This window comes from Polyergus mexicanus, unplaced genomic scaffold (genome assembly GCF_030449975.1).
Source record: "Polyergus mexicanus isolate NDT 795.1 unplaced genomic scaffold, iyPolMexi1.0 SCAF_6, whole genome shotgun sequence".
Classification (NCBI taxonomy): Eukaryota; Metazoa; Arthropoda; class Insecta; order Hymenoptera; family Formicidae; genus Polyergus; species Polyergus mexicanus.
In genome coordinates, this window is record NW_027223326.1 from 7,102,394 (window position 1) to 7,121,326 (window position 18,933).

Here is an 18,933-nt window from a genome sequence, read left to right on the forward strand (position 1 = left end):
TCTTGATGCTTCCATCACGATACACAATTACATACATCTCACGGAATGAACGGAGGGGGAGGAGGAGTTTCTTTTCGCAACGATCTTGCGTACATCTAGAGGAGCGTTCATTTTCCCGTGAAATTTTTCTACAACGGTATCTTTATTGTATTTAAATCAACGTAAACGAGCAGGCGCGACCAGATAAATTACGAATAATTACGATCGCCTCGTTCGCGTTTCAACTCGCGTGATTGAGGATTAGATCGGAGATTCGAGATTTGATTTCCATTTCACGCGGCCTATACGTTTTACTTTATTAAACGCACGAGTCTTTTATTTTCTCGAAATCCTTTGGCGAGAATGGAGAAAACGCGAAAAGCGCGTTTCGAGTAAATAGACACAGGTCGCGCGCGGGATCTGCCACTGTGGCTTGTAAACCCGCCTTTGATCTCACGGAAAGCGATTTCGTCCGATATTACGAAACTCAACTCGATGCCTCTCCCGAAGTTGCCCGGAGCTTCTCGTATCGAGGATAGACTTTAATGGCGATTCCGTCGATATTGTCTGGGGAACGGGGGAAGGAAGGGGGTAGCTCTTGGGGAATCGTATCGATCCGTGGGCAGCCTGCATGCGTACGGCGAGTGTCGCTTTTCTTTCTTTCTTCTTTTTTTTTTTTTTAACGCGACAAAAACCCTAAAGATAGATCGTACACGTTGTACGACGCGAGAAAACGGGCTTCTTGGAAGAGCCCGCTTTCGAGGAAGTCGCATGTGCTTTTTTAATTGTTTACAAGATGTTTCTCTTTCGGCGACATCCGGCGCCGCCCTCGAAGCGTAACCGTCTTCTGTCTTTCGCTCGACGAATCATCGGCGACTAATTAAATGGTCGTCTATGATCCCAACACACAACACACATACACACGAGATATGTCTGAAATAATTTAAACCCCGGTGAATGAAATGATTAAGCAAAACAATTAATAGACCTCTAATTATAATTAAAAATAGTATGAGTATAGATAATTTGATTTTTATCGCAAAATAAAAAAATGTTATTGATCGGAAAGAATATTTAATAAAATTGTCATTGCGTTTAGATAAATATTACAATATTAATCTTGGCATATCCATGCGTGGTGTCTCAGATTTTTTTTTCATCGACTCTTCGATTTATTTTCGGCTTTGATCTAATCAAGTGATTAATCGTCGCGTTTCACGTGGACGGCAAAAGGCCGCCGCGCCTCCGTTGAATGAAAAGCACGCGTCCCGTCCGTCGTCAATAGCGGAACACTTTCGATGTAACGAACTTAATCGAATCAGCGCGAAATGCTCGTGCGACGGCTAATCCCAGGCTTCGGCCTCGTTAAAGCCCGCGAGAACGAAGAGGGTTTGCCCAATAACAATACGAAACCGGACAGGCGTGTTACCCTCGACGATCGCCGGTGCACGAGAGCAGAGTTAAACTTCAAAGCTCGCAATTAATCACTGCCAGTGTAATATCTCGCCAAACTTTCGCGGCGGCTTTACCGACGGCTTACAGAGGGCTGGAAGTTTCGGGCTAAGCTCCTCGCCCTCGCGTTGCTTCGTTGGGCCTAAATATCCGCGGACTCGTTTGACCAGCGATAAATTTAAAGGGGGAGGGAGGAAGAGGAAGAGGTGATTGAAATTAAGTACACGTCGCTTGTTTACACCGATTCAAAATCCAGCCGTCTTTAAGCGAAGCGTACAGGAGTTCCTCGACGCAGCTTAGGGGAAACGTATCTCGTGGGAGGGTGTTTTAGACACTCTGTCCAGAGCGGGTTATTGTTCATTACCCTTTTCCTAAAGCTCCGATGGATTTAGGAATCTTCTTGTTCTGTGCAGGAAGTATATCTACCATATATGCTACAGATAGATATTAATTCTCCTAAATGTCGTTTCCATTACGATGGATTATATAAACGTATTTTCTCTAAAGGTTGCTCGCGAAATGTCTATTTTTATCGCGGCGTCTACTCCCTGGAAAATCTGGAATTCTCATGAAATTTTATATATTGGGGCTTAAGGATTTTTTTGTTTAAATCTTCTCTTATAATTTCGCTCTTATATTGTAAGCAGTCGGCAAGTCAAGTGAATTATGTATTTAAAATATATTATACAATATATATGTATATTCAATGTCTTAACAGGATATTAAATGGAATATATATTTCTTACTATAATTTTTAGTCGCGTTAGAATTTTTTACATATAATAAAAGAAATTATTTTGGAAATTATTTTGGAAATTATTTTGTTTCCACCAAAAAAAGTCTTTCAAATATTCTCTTTACCTGGAATTTTTTTTATACAAGATTTGAGTAGACACCTTATTTACATACTTCTTTTGTCGATTATAATTATTTCATTATAATCTCGATTTTATTATAAAATTTATGATTATCCAACAGTTCGATGATGAATATTATTTTTATATTATTGAAGAAATTAAGGCACACAATGTCTCCGATGTATTATCTCTCGATGGCTTATCTTTTAAATTATTTATTATTGTGTGCGAGGAGAACACGTGGGGCCACGAACGGCAGTGACGAAATTCGGAACGAGGAAAGAATCGTGTGTATTCATTGATCGATGAATCGTTTGCTTCGGTGCACGAACCGAAACGTTTCGATCATTATCGGTGTTTACGTTACGGGCGATTGGCCCGAGTCAATGGGCGTCTTCTATTTCATGTCAAAGGGGTTACGCAAAGATATTGAAAAGCGACGGCCTCTCTGTCCCGAATGCATGTGTCAAACGCGCAGCTGCAATTTTTGTGACGGGGGGGGGGGGCATCGGGGTTGGTTCGTCGTTCTCTAACGACGAACCAACCGTCGTTTGGGAAATAAAGAGCGTCCGATTTCCATGAGTTTACCTCAGCTGTAAAATTCGACACTGCCGGCCGTTTCATAACTCAAAAAGTACTTAATGAAAAAATACTTTATTATAGTGTTTTGGAAAGCTCTCGATGTCAGCTACAAGAATACTAAATAAAAAATGCAGGTTTCTATTTAAGATTTTAAAGTTGACCTTCACATGACCTTCAAATTATTTTCCAAGGTCAAATTATTGTCACCATCTTATGGCCCCCTTGAAGCCACACAACTTTTGTTTGAAACATTTTTCGATTTAACGCAGTGTTTCTGAGATATTTGAATGGGTCCTTTAAAATGGGACACCCTGTATAAATCAAGATTAAAATTTATATTAGTAAAACCAGCCATAAGATTCGCAACGGACGATATAATGCAAAGGGCGCGGATGTCCCGTGTCATCGGGAGGTGTAGCAGGAATATGAATAAGGACGCATATGGGAAAGGGTCGTCCAGCGGTGATCGCAATCACCCAAACTGACTTTCGGTGGACAAGCGAAATCGCGACTATAGTCCACGAAGCCCGTCCAATAAGCTCCGGGGTAGATTGATTGTTTTTCGAACGACACGCGGCAAGGCTTCATACACACGTGGGATGTATACAGCGTGTCCTGGTGAAATTTATCACCTCCGATTATCTGGTAGAATGGCGCGTCCCCAAGGCGACAAGATAAATGACACGCGTCGATTTTTCTAAACTGTTTTTCGATACGCCCGTGATGTCGCGTCTCCCCGAAACGGTCAGCGATGACAATTATCCGATTACATACTTTTCTGTTACGATGAAATAATTCGTAGAGTCAATCGGTGTCTCTCTGACAGGAGACGGACGTTGCGTCGTAAAGGTAAATCGCGCAAACGTTTGCGGAAAACGCGTCCGTCTATCGATTACTCTTACACACACGCGCGTAATTCCAGAATCATTTCTCGAGAATAATGTAAAGTCACGTTTGCACGAGCGCGCGAAGCAAAATCCCGATCGTACGAAACGTGCACGTACGTACGCGGGGGTGGGGGGGGGGGTATTTCCCAGAAATTTCTTCTCTATTTATGTCGCGCCGATACCGGCTTTTATGCGGATGAAAACGGAGACAGCGGACGACGGTTTAAAGGGGGGCGGAAACAGCGAAATAAGAGTCACGTCCTGCGGTTTCGCCGTTTCTACCTCGCATTCGAGCAAACAACGATAGTTTGTAGAAGTGGAATCTCTCTCTCTCTCTCTAGCTTTATCGTCGCTCGTTGAAAATTCTCTAGAGAATTTCCTTCCGTTTTCGCACGCGTTCTCCTCGATGCTTTTCAATGAGCTGCGCATTCGAATCTAGATATTGAGAATATGAATTTATCTGTGAACTATAACAGTTGTTGAATATTAAATAATTTTATATTTTTTTAATCGAAAATCTCTCTCTCTCTCTCTCTCTCTCTCTCTCTCTATTTAACAATTTTTTATTTAGTTAAAAAAATATTCAATACAATTTTTATACATATATAAGAGAGACAGAGAAAGAGAGGAAAAATATAATACTCGTAAATAAAATGAAAATAGAATTTTGAATAATATGAAAAAAAGCATCGTGATACTGGGCGGCCATGAAGAAAGCTTGTTATTTAAACTTTTTACAAATGGACAAATGGAGGTGCAACGGAATTGCAGGCGCAATTAATTATCGCCGTGGCGAAAAAGTCCCTCGAGTCCTGGGATAAGGAAGGCGTCTGTTTGCTCGGTTCTTTCACTAATAAATCAATCGAATTCGTGAGGGGGTGGTGGCCCGGAGTGCATTTGACGATGCACTTACCGTCGAACGTGCAAGATCTCTGCGTGCTCGTTTTTCCCGTCGCGGGCAAACCAATTGGGCCCAAAGAGAGGCAAAGAGGATTAAATAGAGGCGAAGCTAACGTACAAAAAAAATCCATCTTCAAAGTAAGACCATATTTAATTCTGTTGAATGCATCGCGCGAGTTCACTACGATATATTGATAGATCCTAATCTATGTTAATCGAAAATTGATTATTCCAGAGATACATACAGGGTGTCCCATTTTAAAGGACCCACTCAAATATCTCAGAAACACTGCGTTAAATCGAAAAATGTTTCAAACAAAAATTGTGTAGCTTCAAGGGGGCCATAAGATGGTGACAATGATTTGACCTTGGAAAAACATTTGAAGGTGATGTGAAGGTAAACTTTGAAATCTTAAATGGAAACCCCCATTTTTATTTGGTATTCTTGTAGCTGACATCAAGAGCTTTCCAAAACACTATAATAAAGTATTTTTTTATTAAGTACTTTTTGAGTTAGATAGAAGTTACATAGAAGTATTACGGTAAAATTATCGAAAACTAAATATTTTACGAGCTATTTAATTTTTCATATCAAAATATGTCAGATTAAAATATAAAATAACTCAAAAAGTACTTAATAAAAAAATACTTTATTATAGTGTTTTGGAAAGCTCTCGATGTCAGCTACAAGAATACTAAATAAAAAATGGGGGTTTCCATTTAAGATTTTAAAGTTGACCTTCACATGACCTTCAAATGATTTTCCAAGGTCAAATCATTGTCACCATCTTATGGCCCCCTTGAAGCGCCACACAACTTTTGTTTGAAACATTTTTCGATTTAACGCAGTGTTTCTGAGATATTTGAGTGGGTCCTTTAAAATAGGACACCCTATATATCATGCATTTTATTTGGGATACTTCTTATCCCTTCTGTGTCATAGAAGTACAAATTATTTTTCGAAGTGCAGCGCGTTCTTTTATTATTAATTCTCTTTTTTTTTTTCGAGAAATCGCAGATAAATTATATATAATGCGAATCTATTTCCGACTACCCCGTGTTCTTTATCGCAGATTTATTACAATACAATACGCTTCCGGGGAAAAGAGCTGCACTATGTTATATCTCGCGTCGCTGGCGGTATAGGCGGTGTTTTACCTTTATTCACTCTAATGGAGTGAACTAGGTTGGAAAAGGAAATTGGGGCGACGAAAAAGGAGGATTCCCCCAGGTTCACGGGGCACCAGGCTATAGCGTTCCAAAGAATTAATGCGCGTCCCCCTTATTTATAGTTATCGCCATTTAAAGCATATTCCCGGCCGCGGGTACACGACCGCGCTGAAAATTTAATACCTTCCGCTCCCGCTCCCGCTTCCCTTTCCTGCCCTGCAGGATCCTCCTGCGAGGATCCTCTCGCGGCACCGAGGGCGACGCGATGCACCGGGAAACCGTTAATCGCGTTCATTCGTGCCAAAAGCCAATGCTTGCGCCAATGTGTGACAAAGATTTCTTTTTTTCCTCTCCTTCGAAATTTTGGCGCGTCGCCCTTTTAATCGCCCGACTATTAAATTTGTCTAACACGGTGGAATTAACGCGTCCCCCTTCCTTCGCTCAGGTAGCAGACACTAGAGGCGGTGGGATGGGGATGGGGTGGGGGGTGGGGAAGATTGCACAAGATCGAAGACGAGGCAATATTCGTAAAAATATTGTAATGATATTGAAAATTTTCGGAAACTTGAATCTTGTCCTCGGTCTTGAATGAATCTTATTATTAGTGGCAAGAATCTCGTCTTGTATCTTCTCTCGATTTTATTAACAATATTTATCTAATACCGAAAAATTGTTTCAAATAATATTTAACAGTATGTAATTTTTATAATATATAATAATTTAAGATAATTATTATTATATTCATATCATTTGTTTATTTCTCAAAATACTATACGGGCGTGTGTGTGTGTGTGTGCGTGTGTGTGTTTAAAAATATTTATATATTTATATTTAATAAATATATACATATTATATGTATACATATAATTATATGTATATATAAGTTAAATAATTGTATAAAATTTTATTTTATTGTGTATTTTGTTTATTGTATTGGTTATTTCTGAATTTGTTATAAACAATTTTTATTTATTAAATAAAATTTTTGAGATCTGTATAATATAATGAATTTTTCTCATCTAATTTACACACAAAATATACATATCTTAACTTTTTTTAAAAGAACCAATAATCTTGACAGGCCCGATAATCTTGACAATCTCACTCGCGGTATTGTCTCGACGACTAATTGAAAATCCTGTCTTGATCTTGCCACGAATTTCGAGATAAGACAAGACAATATCAGGAGTGGTCCTGATACCTCGTACAATCCTAGCAGACACGTAAATTCGATGCATCTCTTCCTTTTTCTTTTACACGACGTCATAGATGTTACGGATTTGCGCCGTCGATGCGCGCTGTAATTACGGTGCCGCATAAATTATCGACGAAATTACAACGTCGCGCAAAATACGGCGGATTCTACATGTAATTATGCTGTTTTACCCTAAATGATACCGATTAACTGACATTACGCTTCTAAACGCAAAGTTCTGACGTTGAGTTGCGACAATCTTACCACTTGGGAGCCGGGCTATATTAGCGGAATTGCCCGCCTCGTATCCGCTCGTGCCTTACGTCGTCTTCGACGTGTCTCGCCGTTTAAAAGAGCAGAGACGTCAGTAGAGAGTGCATATACCTACACGTCACGTTCGTAGCCAGGGGAACCTTGCGCTACGCGTAAAAGTACACAGGTTGTCGAGAGGGGGAGAGAGAGAGAGAGAGAGAGAGAGACATCAGTGCCATAGTCACGCCGGCTCTTTGTTTCGAGCGAGCGCGAGGTCGTTGTCCCAATTCCCGGCCTCGTATCGGTGTCGTCGTCGTCGTCGTTGCCGTCGATAGAGATAACAGCGTCGTGATAATTCACGATTTAGCGACGCGCCTCCGGCAAAGCTAATAAATTTCTGCAGCTAGGTCGAAAAGATCCACGTCGCCGATATGGAAGATGGAAAAATTATTATTATCCTCTGACGTATTTCCTCTATATCGTATTTGAGCGTAGGAGAGGCGAGGATATCGTATTTTACAGAGACGATATTTATTTATTTCTCTGCGCGAACTTTGTCGCGAGTTTTTACTGCTCCGCGCCATTCTTTTACGGCTTCCTCATATATACAGGGTGTCCCATTTTAAAGGATCCACTCAAATATATCAGAAACACTGCGTAAGATGGTGACAATGATTTGACCTTGGAAAATCATTTGAAGGTCATGTGAAGGTCAACTTTAAAATCTTAAATGGAAACCCCCATTTTTTATTTAGTATTTTTGTAGCTGACATCGAGAGCTTTTCAAAACACTATAATAAAATATTTTTTTATTAAGTACTTTTTGAGTTAAATAGAAGTTACATAGAAGTATTTCGGTAAGATTATCAAAAACTAAATATTTTACGAGATATTTAATCTTTTTTATCAAAATATGTCAGATTAAAATATAAAAATGGGGGTTTCCATTTAAGATTTCAAAGTTGACCTTCACATAACCTTCAAATGATTTTCCAAGGTCAAATCATTGTCATCATCTGATGGCCCCCTTGAAGCCACACAACTTTTGTTTGGAACATTTTTCGATTTAACGCAGTGTTTCTGAGATATTTGAGTGGGTCCTTTAAAATGGGACATCCTGTATATACAATATATATATATATACATAGGAATGAATATAAATATATATATAAATATATATATATATATATATATATATATATATATATATATAAATATATATATATATATATATATATATATATATATATATATTTATATATATATTTATATTCATTCCTGTATTTTTATTATACGATACTATATACACACGTGTTGTCAAAATAAACATTCTTCGTACCATCTATCCGAGGATCCGGATTTATTATGACGCCGATGAAAGTTTTTTCCGCAGAGTTTACGAGTTCTCGATAATTCGTCCGAAATACGTGTTACATCGTATTCGTGTCGTAATGTAATTTCGAGACGTATTTCGTCCCCTCGAACGGGGAGTATCCGTCGACGCCCGAAATTGAAAATGCGCGCGAGCCCCAGGTGCGCACCCCCCCGTAAATAATCTCCGTGCCCGTCTGTCTTAATAGGTGGTCCGGTTGGCTTTGTGTTCTCAGGTGAAGGAGGAGGAGAGATGCGGAGGCGGATGCATCGCCGAGACGTATGTGTGCATGCAGCTTGTGCGCGCAGCTTGAATAAATAAACAATCCGGCATTCGCTGGCTGCGCTATTTAATATTCCGCGAGGTGACGCGCATATGCGACGATCTCGCGACCAAATGTCACGGTTTCGGACATACGTGTCACGTGGAAAATGGAAAATCGCATAAATAAATATAAATGCATCATCGATTCGAGTCCGCGTGACGTTCCGATGTCCGAGTTTTTATACGATCGCCGCGGACTCTTTCAAAGTGAGATAAATATCGATAGATGAGGAATATAATATATACATACACACACACGCACATTAAGACAAGAAATTATTGTAACATCAATTCTAAAAAAATATATGCTTTATAAATAATAAAAGTACTTACATTTAATAAAAATGCGGCGCATTTTTAATAAATTGTCTCAAATTAAAATAGCTAGCATATTTATAAATATTAAAATACTGCGATAGATCTTTTAAACATTTTTCATTTATTTAGAGAGAATATTTGTCACTTAATGTTTAATTGACGAGACTTTATAAAGAGATAAAGGCACGTTTTTTTTTTTTCAGAATATTATATAAAATTTATCATCGGAAGTGTATTTGGAGAGATGTGTCAATTTTTTATTGCTTGCAAATTTTAAATTGACGCTTTCGCGATCGTGCAAGGAATTTTTTCTGTTTTTCTCTGTCACTAAAAGCGCACGAGCAAACAACCGTTTCAACGGCACGAGGCATATGCTGGCTTTTATAGCTTGAGATTCGTTTCATGCGAGAGATTACGACATAACGTCGTTACTGCAGTTTGCAAATTTAAGCTAGACAGCTTTCAGTTGATTTTCCACGATGGCGGCGCTTTTTGTACCACTTATAAAAAATTCGCAACACGTGTATATATATGGAGCAGACGTATTAATGAAGGACCATTGAAATTATATAATTACATTATTAAAAAAAAAAAAAAAAAAAAATAGGAAAAAGCATTCTTTAAATATCGCATAATATTATACGAAGTTATATTAAAACAAAAATAAATTAAATTAAAACAAAATTTTTTTCATTCTTACATTTCAATTATTATTAAAAACGGCGTTATAAGTTCTTTTTTTAGCAATTTGTATAAAACAGCATAATCATATATATATATATATATTTTTTTTTTTTTTCTCTCTTTTTTTGCCATAAATCAGAATGTGATATACGCCACAGGCGTATTATCATATATTTAAGAAAATTAAAATAATTTTTTTTTTAGTTTCATACAAAATAAAATATCCGGATATTCTTGTTCGGATCAAAAATTTCATATACGAATTTATTTAAAGTATCCAAATAATACGAATACTCGAGTATTTGCAGTTATAGTACGTATACATTCGTGATTTAATGTATATTGAGAGTGAGAGAGAGAGAGAGAGAGAGAGCTCATACGTATGCGATGAAGAGAAAGTACGGGACGAAAGGATCGAGAAAAACCGGGTGAGAGGGGGGGGAGGGGCACGACGCTTTCCAATAATTTCTGCGCTTTGTTGTAAATTCCCTCGGCCGCCCTCCCCCCCCCCCCCTCCCCCCTGTTAATTCGTGGTATTTTCTCGCTGTATTTTATGAGCGGCTACCGGCTTTGCCTCGCAAATTGTTTCCAGGAATTCTCCGTACGCTGTTAAATTACTGTACTTTCACGTACGCATAATATACGTATGGCGGATTTTAGCACGGCGCGCCGAGTCGCACTTTAGTTCGAACTTTAGTTCTCTCGTTGGAATTTTTGCGTCGCGCTCTCATTTCCCGAGAGAGAGAGAGAGAGAGAGAGAATTAATTTTTTTAAATAAATTTCTTCCAACTACGCGCTCAACAATTTTTAATTTTCCGCGGCGACCGCCGTAAGTGAGGAACGATGTATATATTCTTACTAGAATAATCTCTTTCTGTTTCAGACCATCGCGACGTTACCGAAACGGCCTCTGGTGAGTGCGCAAAATTATTTTACGACCTTCGCATTTCTTATTTTTAATAATATAATAGTTTATTATTAAGTGTACAACTTTGTGTGTCGCATCTACAAGTATATTTACGGAGTACTCGTGGAATATAATTGTAAATCACATTTGCGATCGCGCGTGATCTTACGATAGTAAAAATCACTCGCGACGATCGGGACAAAGTAACGTTTAAACGTTGGGATTATGAGTTATCGTCGACAAACGAATGCTAACAAGAAGGCCATATATTGCTGTCCGTGGCTGATTGAATGGATATTTAACGAGCGAGTGTTAGCATTTTACTATCAATGACTCGAAAACGGAACGGACGCGGAGAAAGGAAATACGGCTCGCTCACGATCTGCTTTAACTACCCCGGAGAGATGAACACGGGGGGTAGAGAAGCGCCATTAGTTCAAAAGTTTCTTCCCCCAACAGCCTGTCAACCTGTTTTCGTCGGCGCGCTCCGTCTTATTCCGGAAGGCATGCGCGACGATTGTCTTCCGCCGGATTTTCATGAAACTTTTAAAAGACCCTCGACGAGGGTCGCTTCCTCGATAAATAAGAAGGAATTATTCCGTAAATGAAACACGAACATAGACATTTTTCTTATTATGATTATGCTAGTCTTCTAGAATTTCTTGTTGCAAAATTTTTAGAATTTTTTTTTTTTTACAATTTTCAAAAATAATTTCGGAAAAATTTCTCTTTTCCACTTATATTGTTTGATCAAGAATAAATATTGAAGCGAATCATTTCTCATTGTTCTATTATTACATTAGATTTCTCAAATAATTATTTATCCAGAACACTATCTTTTTTTTTAGACATTATTCTCATGTGTACGTACGTCTCGATAAATGCTAATGAGGATTATTAAAGATGATATGAAATGGGATGACAAAATCGCTCGCTCATATAATTTCTTTAATTTCTTAGTAGATTAAAATTATATTTGTTCATTATATATATATATATTATTCTGAAACACAAGGCGGTTTCTATGACGCGAACGCGCAAGTTAATCCATTCCGCTGTGAGCATCAACCGTGCCATCGGTTGGCAACGTGTCGGTGGCAAGGGTATAAAGCTGGTGTTAATATTTGATTTGCCGGTTGCTGGGCGACCATGCGCATGCCCGACGTATCTTCGGCATTCTCTCTCTCTCTCTCTCTTGGCATTCCTTCCTCTTAAATCTCGCCCACCCTTAGCCATCTCGTTCTCCTTCCCTTCGCTACCCCTGAGAGGAAACTCGTATTTACGTATCTGTCGCCGGCTCTTTTAATGGACAGGATTTATATCGGCGTTCTGATACTCCTCGCGGATATAAGAATCGATCGTGCATTTGAACGATTCGGACGACGAGAGTTCAACGATCTCTCGCGCGGTAACTCATCGAAAGGGATGGATACTTTATTTCGGATAATTTTAGCCCTTTGTCGCTAACTTCTGTCGCGACGATCGATAAATTACGATAATTTTGACGCGGTCGCGTGTCGAGGGGATGGGGGTGGGGGTGAGGAGAGATGACACGTCGAAAATTGCCGGGAGATCGGACTATACGATGAACTCTTGGCTATTCTCGTTCGCCTCTCCGCCCTTCGTTGGTTGGTGTAATTCCAGAAGGGGGTTAAACGCGCGCGAGACTCTCTCTCTCTCTCTCTCTCTCTCCGTCGAAACTGTTTTTTCTACATTTATAAAGCGAATATCGATTAACCTTTATGCGAGCGACGTGGCGAATCCGTCAATCGTTTTTTTTTTTTTTTTTTTTTAACGAAGATTTATATTAATGCTTCTCTCCCCTTCTTGTACGGCGAAGAGGAGAGTCTATAGACCGAGCGATCATGCATAACTTTGTTTTTACCTACTTGTTTGACATTCATCCGTGTAAAATGCATCGCGTTGCATATGTTGTACCACGTCCGTCACTAACATTGTAAAATATGCGATCGTTAAGTTGCTAAAGTAAGCAGTTCGCGGATATGAACTCTTTGAAACTCTCAGGTCTGTGTATATATTTGCTAAAAGAAAAATTTGAATATTTCATGAGACGTTTCTTTATACGAGCACTATTCGTCAGGAATATTGAATAATTTACGTATTAAGCGCATCGTGGTATAAAACTTTTTAACACTTTTGCTTTTATTCAGACTGACGATTCCCCGGAAACATGAAAGACGACCGATCTCTCTCTCTCTGTTATATTCCGAGGATATTTAAATTGTTTAGATGTGCCCCATAATGTTGGAATGTATCACTCGACTCACTTTCCTATAATCGAGAGTCAGACATTTCCTGCCTGCCAGCAAACATTATCGCGACGATTATTCTGAAACGTTCCGTCCCTCTGAGAAACGGCGTTCGAAAGCAGATGGTCGTGGAACGATTTCGTAACGCGTGGAGAAGAAACGTGTGTCTGAAAATAGACGACTTTGCGGGCATGCGCGTCCTCGCTTTGTACGAGGAAACGAGAGGCCTGTCAGCTGATTGGAGTAGCGCCAATTTTTGGTGAATGAACCGGCGGTCTCGTGCTCCTCGGGCTATACGCCCTCTTTGGTAGTTTGCCCTCGTCAAGCTCGCGTCTGGCTGCGAAAAATGTGACACTTATTTTTTTTCTTTTTTTTTTCCATTGACCAACAGCTGCGAAACATACGATCAATTTGGATACGTAAGATGTAAACATCTTGCGGATTCGCATTAATAAGACGCGAGCTTGATTCTGATACCAAAGTAGATGCATCGTCGGATTTTTTTTTTTTTTCTCCTAGAGCATTAATCGAATAATAATCGGAAAATTGTCGAAAACGAGATAATGGTTCTCGTGAAATTCTTGAGAAATATTTGCGTGTCAGAATTTACAACGACGTCACTAGTCTCCGGATCGGATTCTTACGTCAAGCCCTTCAACAGCGAGAGTTGACTCGTTTTACCGACTTGAAGGATTAACGCGTATGGCTACCCCGAAAGGCGTGCCTATTACCGCGACAAGCGGCTTTGATATGCTAATAAAAAACCAGTAATGCGATCTCGATGTCAGGATATTGTCGGCCCGATAAAGATGTTAGAGACGCGCGGGACCGAAAGAACAATCGCGCGTGCGACACGTGTGTAAAAGCCGACAATAGGCTTACGCTCCCGGCGACGATTCTCCTGGGAAGATAATGAAATTTCGCATGTGCGAGAATCGAAAATCATCTTCTTTGTACGCCGGGGGAGTCCGGGGTAGCTTATAACGGAACACCCGGGAGTTACCGCTGCCGATGGAATCTCACGGGTCAAGTTGACACTGGATGCTGCGTACGTTGCAACGGACGTAGGTGCAAATCGCACAAGTACGGTCGATATAATAAAAATCATATTTTTACATATAATGCGACTCTTTTAGAAACAATGAAAAAGAGAAATTACATTTTACGTTTGAATAGAATAGGAAATTTTTAAACGATAAACTCTTTTAAAAACGATCATTATTTCTTTGTCTTTGTTAGATTTTTTTTTATTCTATTCTATTTTATTTTTTTTTCTGTTTTTGTTGTATCTTATTATGTCTGTCTTTTCTCACTTATTCTCTCAGCATTTTATTCCGCGCGTTTTTTCTTTTTTTTTTGTTTTGTTGATGTTGAAATTGTAATTACATTTTTCTTTTTTGTACTAAAGGAATCTTCTTTCCCTTTATAAATAAATAAATAAATAAATAAAATTAATTCAGAGGATTTTATATGGAATTATAAGGTAGTCCTTGTTACAAAAAAGAAATCATATTAATCAAATAGAGTGTTTACTCTCTGCAAAAATATGGAAAACCTGAAATTCTCACAGGGATCTCTTTTGTACCTGGAAAAGTCAGGGAATTTTATTGACACTCGGAGAATAAGACAAATTAATTAGTGCCAAAAAAAAAAAACAAATAATTGTTTAAAAAAATACATTGTAAATAATTTTCTTAATAACAATTTTTTTTTTATACTAATTGATTTGTCTCATTATTCTGTACATAGAAGTATTACGGTAAGATTATCAAAAACTAAATATTTTACGAGCTATTTAATTTTTCATATCAAAATATGTCAGATTAAAATATAAAATAACTCAAAAAGTACTTAATAAAAAAATACTTTATTATAGTGTTTTGGAAAGCTCTCGATGTCAGCTACAAGAATACTAAATAAAAAATGTGGGTTTCTATTTAAGATTTTAAAGTTGACCTTCACATGACCTTCAAATGATTTTTCGAGGTCAAATCATTGTCACCATCTTATGGCCCCCTTGAAGCCACACAACTTTTGTTTGAAACATTTTTCGATTTAACGCAGTGTTTCTGAGATATTTGAGTGGCTTCTTTAAAATGGGACACCTTGTATATATATATATATATATTCAACGTTTTAATAAAATATTGAATATGCAGTACATATTCTTTATCGTAATTTTTAGTGATAAAAAAATGAAAATTTTATATGCAAATGAAAAATGTTTATCTTACGAAAGCTATTCAGTTTTTATTTTATTTTATTTTTTTTTTTTTTTTCCAGTACATTTACAAATCTAACGTTCGAAACCTAAGTGGCAATTTTTCTTTTGTATAAGCGAAAAGCATTAGGAAATGCATGCAACAAAAAAATTTGTTTTAAAAACTCGCGCTAAAAAATTTTTTCAATACTCTCTTTACCTGAAATTTGAACAAAAATACTTGGAAGATCAGGGGATTTTTTTTTACAAGCTTTTAAGTAGACGTCCTGTCAAAGAATAATCGTGTGGATCATGTTGGAAATACAATCTCTATCTAGTGATCTCGTTTTTGCGTTTCGCTTTATTTTAGATCACGCGTTATCGCGTACAGCCAACCATATCTTTCGTTGATTGAACGAGGGGAAATGCGCCGACATGATGTTCCCTCGCGCGGTCTTTCGTTTATTTATTTGCGAAACCGTTAGACTTAGCTACCGAGAACACTATTACGCGCACGAACGTCTCTTTGTTAGCCGACCTGCTGGCTGGCCGCAATGTTTCTTGGCATGTAGATCGGGTCAGGGCTGGTGGTAGTAGCGATACCACCGTGATAACCTTGCTCGATAAGCATGGCAACTTGCATTTCCTTCAAGTCGTGCGTCCTGCCATGAATTGAGCTATTTACGAGCTAGTATAAAATGCACGAAGCGTCGAGGAATCACGATAATAAAAGAATTGCTGACGAAATCATCCTGAAATTTTTCCTAGCAAGACATTCTCTTAATTCTTAATCCATCCTCGACTCTATCGCGACAAGAGGTATTATAATCTTTTCGTAAATCAGTTTATAATTTTATCATTTCTGATTGATACGATCCGTTGAGGTAGATTACAACATATAGCGTGTTTATTAAATTCGAATAAAAGTCATATTTAAGTCACGATTAATAGGAGGTTGAAAAAATTTTTGAAAAGTGTTTAGGATGCCCGAATCGTCACTTCCGCTGGGACGTGCGCGCACCTTCCGATTTGTCCGTAGCAATTTTTGAGCTTCCCCTGAAAATTCGATCATCGGGCGCGTACACTGGATAGAGAGATGCGGAGATTAGTCCGCATATCGGGGAGGGGATGAAGCGAGAGAGGAGCGAGTTTCCTACTCCGGGGATAGGAATCGGCGGGATCATTTCCTTGAATTTAGAAAACTGCGAAAATATCCACTCTCGCTCTGGATTTGGCGCGACGGCGCACGCGCGTGAGCGATGCGAGCGAAACAGGTTAGCTTACGATAGGCAAATTGGATTGCGCGCGAGGGTAGAGACGGAAAATCGAATTGCAGGGCGGCGGGGGGGGGGGGGTGATAAAAGTGTCGGGGGCAACGGAAACCGTTTCCGTTTTGGGAATACTCCCGCAGGAAGAACGGTCTGATCGGCGAGAGGTCGATTCATCCGCGCTAGCCTTCTTTCGGCTCGATCGTGTGACTTGCAGATGGAAACAACGGACGGATACAGATCAGTATTGAATGTATGATGCTTTTTTTTCTAACTGTCGTGTAAAATTATATAATTAAAGCAAGAATTAGGAACGAAGAGGATAGGAATTGATTTTTTTTTTTTTTTTTTAATTTATTGACGTTTTATTCGCGCGCGGATAAATTCGTGAATCTCGAATTAATTAGTTGTTTTAACATTATATCGATTGATATATTTTATTTCATAATTGAAACAAGGATTAGAATATGAATGAGAAAGATTGGAATTGATAAAAATAATTATTTTTTATTAATTTATTGACGTTTCATTCGCGCGCGGATAAATTCGTGGATCTCGAAACTAAATTAGTTATTTTAACATTATATTGATTCATATATATTTTATTTTAAACCCGTCAATATACAGGGTGTCCCATTTTAAAGGACCCACCCAAATATCTCAGAAACACTGCGTTAAATCGAAAAATGTTTCAAACAAAAGTTGTGTGGCTTCAAGGGGGCCATAAGATGGTTACAATTATTTGACCTTGGAAAATCATTTGAAGGTCATGTGAAGGTCAATTTTAAAATCTTAAATGGAAACCCCCATTTTTTATTTAGTATTCTTGTAGCTGACATCGAGAGCTTTCCAAAACGTATTTTTTAAAGTAAAGTATTTTTTCATTAAGTACTTTTTGAGTTATTTTATATTTTAATCTGACATATTCTGATATAAAAAATTAAATATCTCATAAAATATTCAGTTTTCGATAATCTTACCGTGATACTTTTATGTACAGAATAATGAGACAAATCAATTAGTGCAAAAAAACAAATAATTGTTTAAAAAAATACATCGTAAATAATTTTTTTAAAAACTATTATTTTTTTATACTAATTGATTTGTATCATTATTCTGTACATAAAAGTATTACGGTAAGATTATCAAAAACTAACTATTTTATGAGATATTTAATTTTTTATATCAAAAGATGTCAGATTAAAATATAAAATAACTCAAAAAGTACTTAATGAAAAAATACTTTATTATAGTGTTTTGGAAAACTCTCGATGTTAGCTACAAGAATACTAAATAAAAAATGGGGTTTTCCATTTAAGATTTTAAAGTTGACCTTCACATGACCTTCAAATGATTTTCCAAGGTCAAATCATTGTCACCATCTTATGGCCCTCTTGAAGCCACATAACTTTTGTTTGAAACATTTTTTAATTTAACGCAGTGTTTCTGAGATATTTGAGTGGGTCCTTTCAAATGGGACACCCTGTATATGTACGAGCGCATCTGGATTCTTTTTCCAATCTTTTCATCCGCGCTCTTAGATAATTCACTATGAATTATCAGCGCGTATTTTTTTTTCTCTTGTTGCATTCTTTTCGTATTTAACAAAAGAAAATGAGAGAGAGAGAGAGAGAGAGAACGCGAAGTATCCCCGAGTACTGATAATTAGCAAGGCAAGAGTTCTGAAAATTTTAATCAAGCCGAGTGGTCGTCCCTCCTTCTCGTCGCTCCTTCCTTCGTATTTGCCACGTTTGTTCGTCGCCGGCAGCACATATTACTCTTAATTTTGCAGGAGTCTGCTCTCCCCAGGCTTCGTTTTCTCCTTCCCTTAAGGACGAAGGATAATATTTGTTCCGAAATTTTCGAGCGAGGACTCGTTCTGGGTCGAAGGTAGCGGCTGGTTATGTATTGCACGACAAAGAATGTTTGCTCTTCCTGGCAGGCTCAGGTTCCTGTCATTCTCTCTCTCTCTTGATCTTTTAAAGTTTAAAGGGCCAGCAGAGAGAAGGAGGAGTATTAAGAAGGAAGCGCCGCGCTGCACGGCCCTTTAAATCTCGGTGAAATTCTTGTAAAATGCCCGGAGCGTTCGCTTGCATTCGACAGATCCTGAGAGAATTTTGAGTATTATTTTGTATTACAGTGGAATATATATAGTGAGATTTCCGGAATAAATTGCATTTTTTCAGTCAATATTCTACTCAATTTTTATTTGTTCCTTGGACTATTCGAGCGCAAATCGATTAAATTATGTAAATTATTTTATCGTATGTTAATAATTATTTATAAAAGTAGGAATATATATATATATATATATTT

General features: G+C 38.0%; 1 protein-coding gene across 11 annotated transcripts in view; it reads left to right on the forward strand.

Moving 5' to 3' along the window:
- Window positions 1–18,933, forward strand: part of LOC138933905 (growth factor receptor-bound protein 14) — a 375,103-nt gene that overhangs the window by 235,070 nt on the left and 121,100 nt on the right. For 10 of the 11 annotated variants that reach the window (XM_070297102.1, XM_070297099.1, XM_070297110.1 and 7 more), the window contains one exon: window positions 10,856–10,885. The exons of the other annotated variant lie outside the window; for it this stretch is intronic. In XM_070297102.1, the coding sequence (XP_070153203.1) occupies window positions 10,856–10,885 (30 nt within the window). The remainder of the gene's footprint in view (window positions 1–10,855; window positions 10,886–18,933) is intronic. 11 annotated transcript variants of the gene reach the window in all.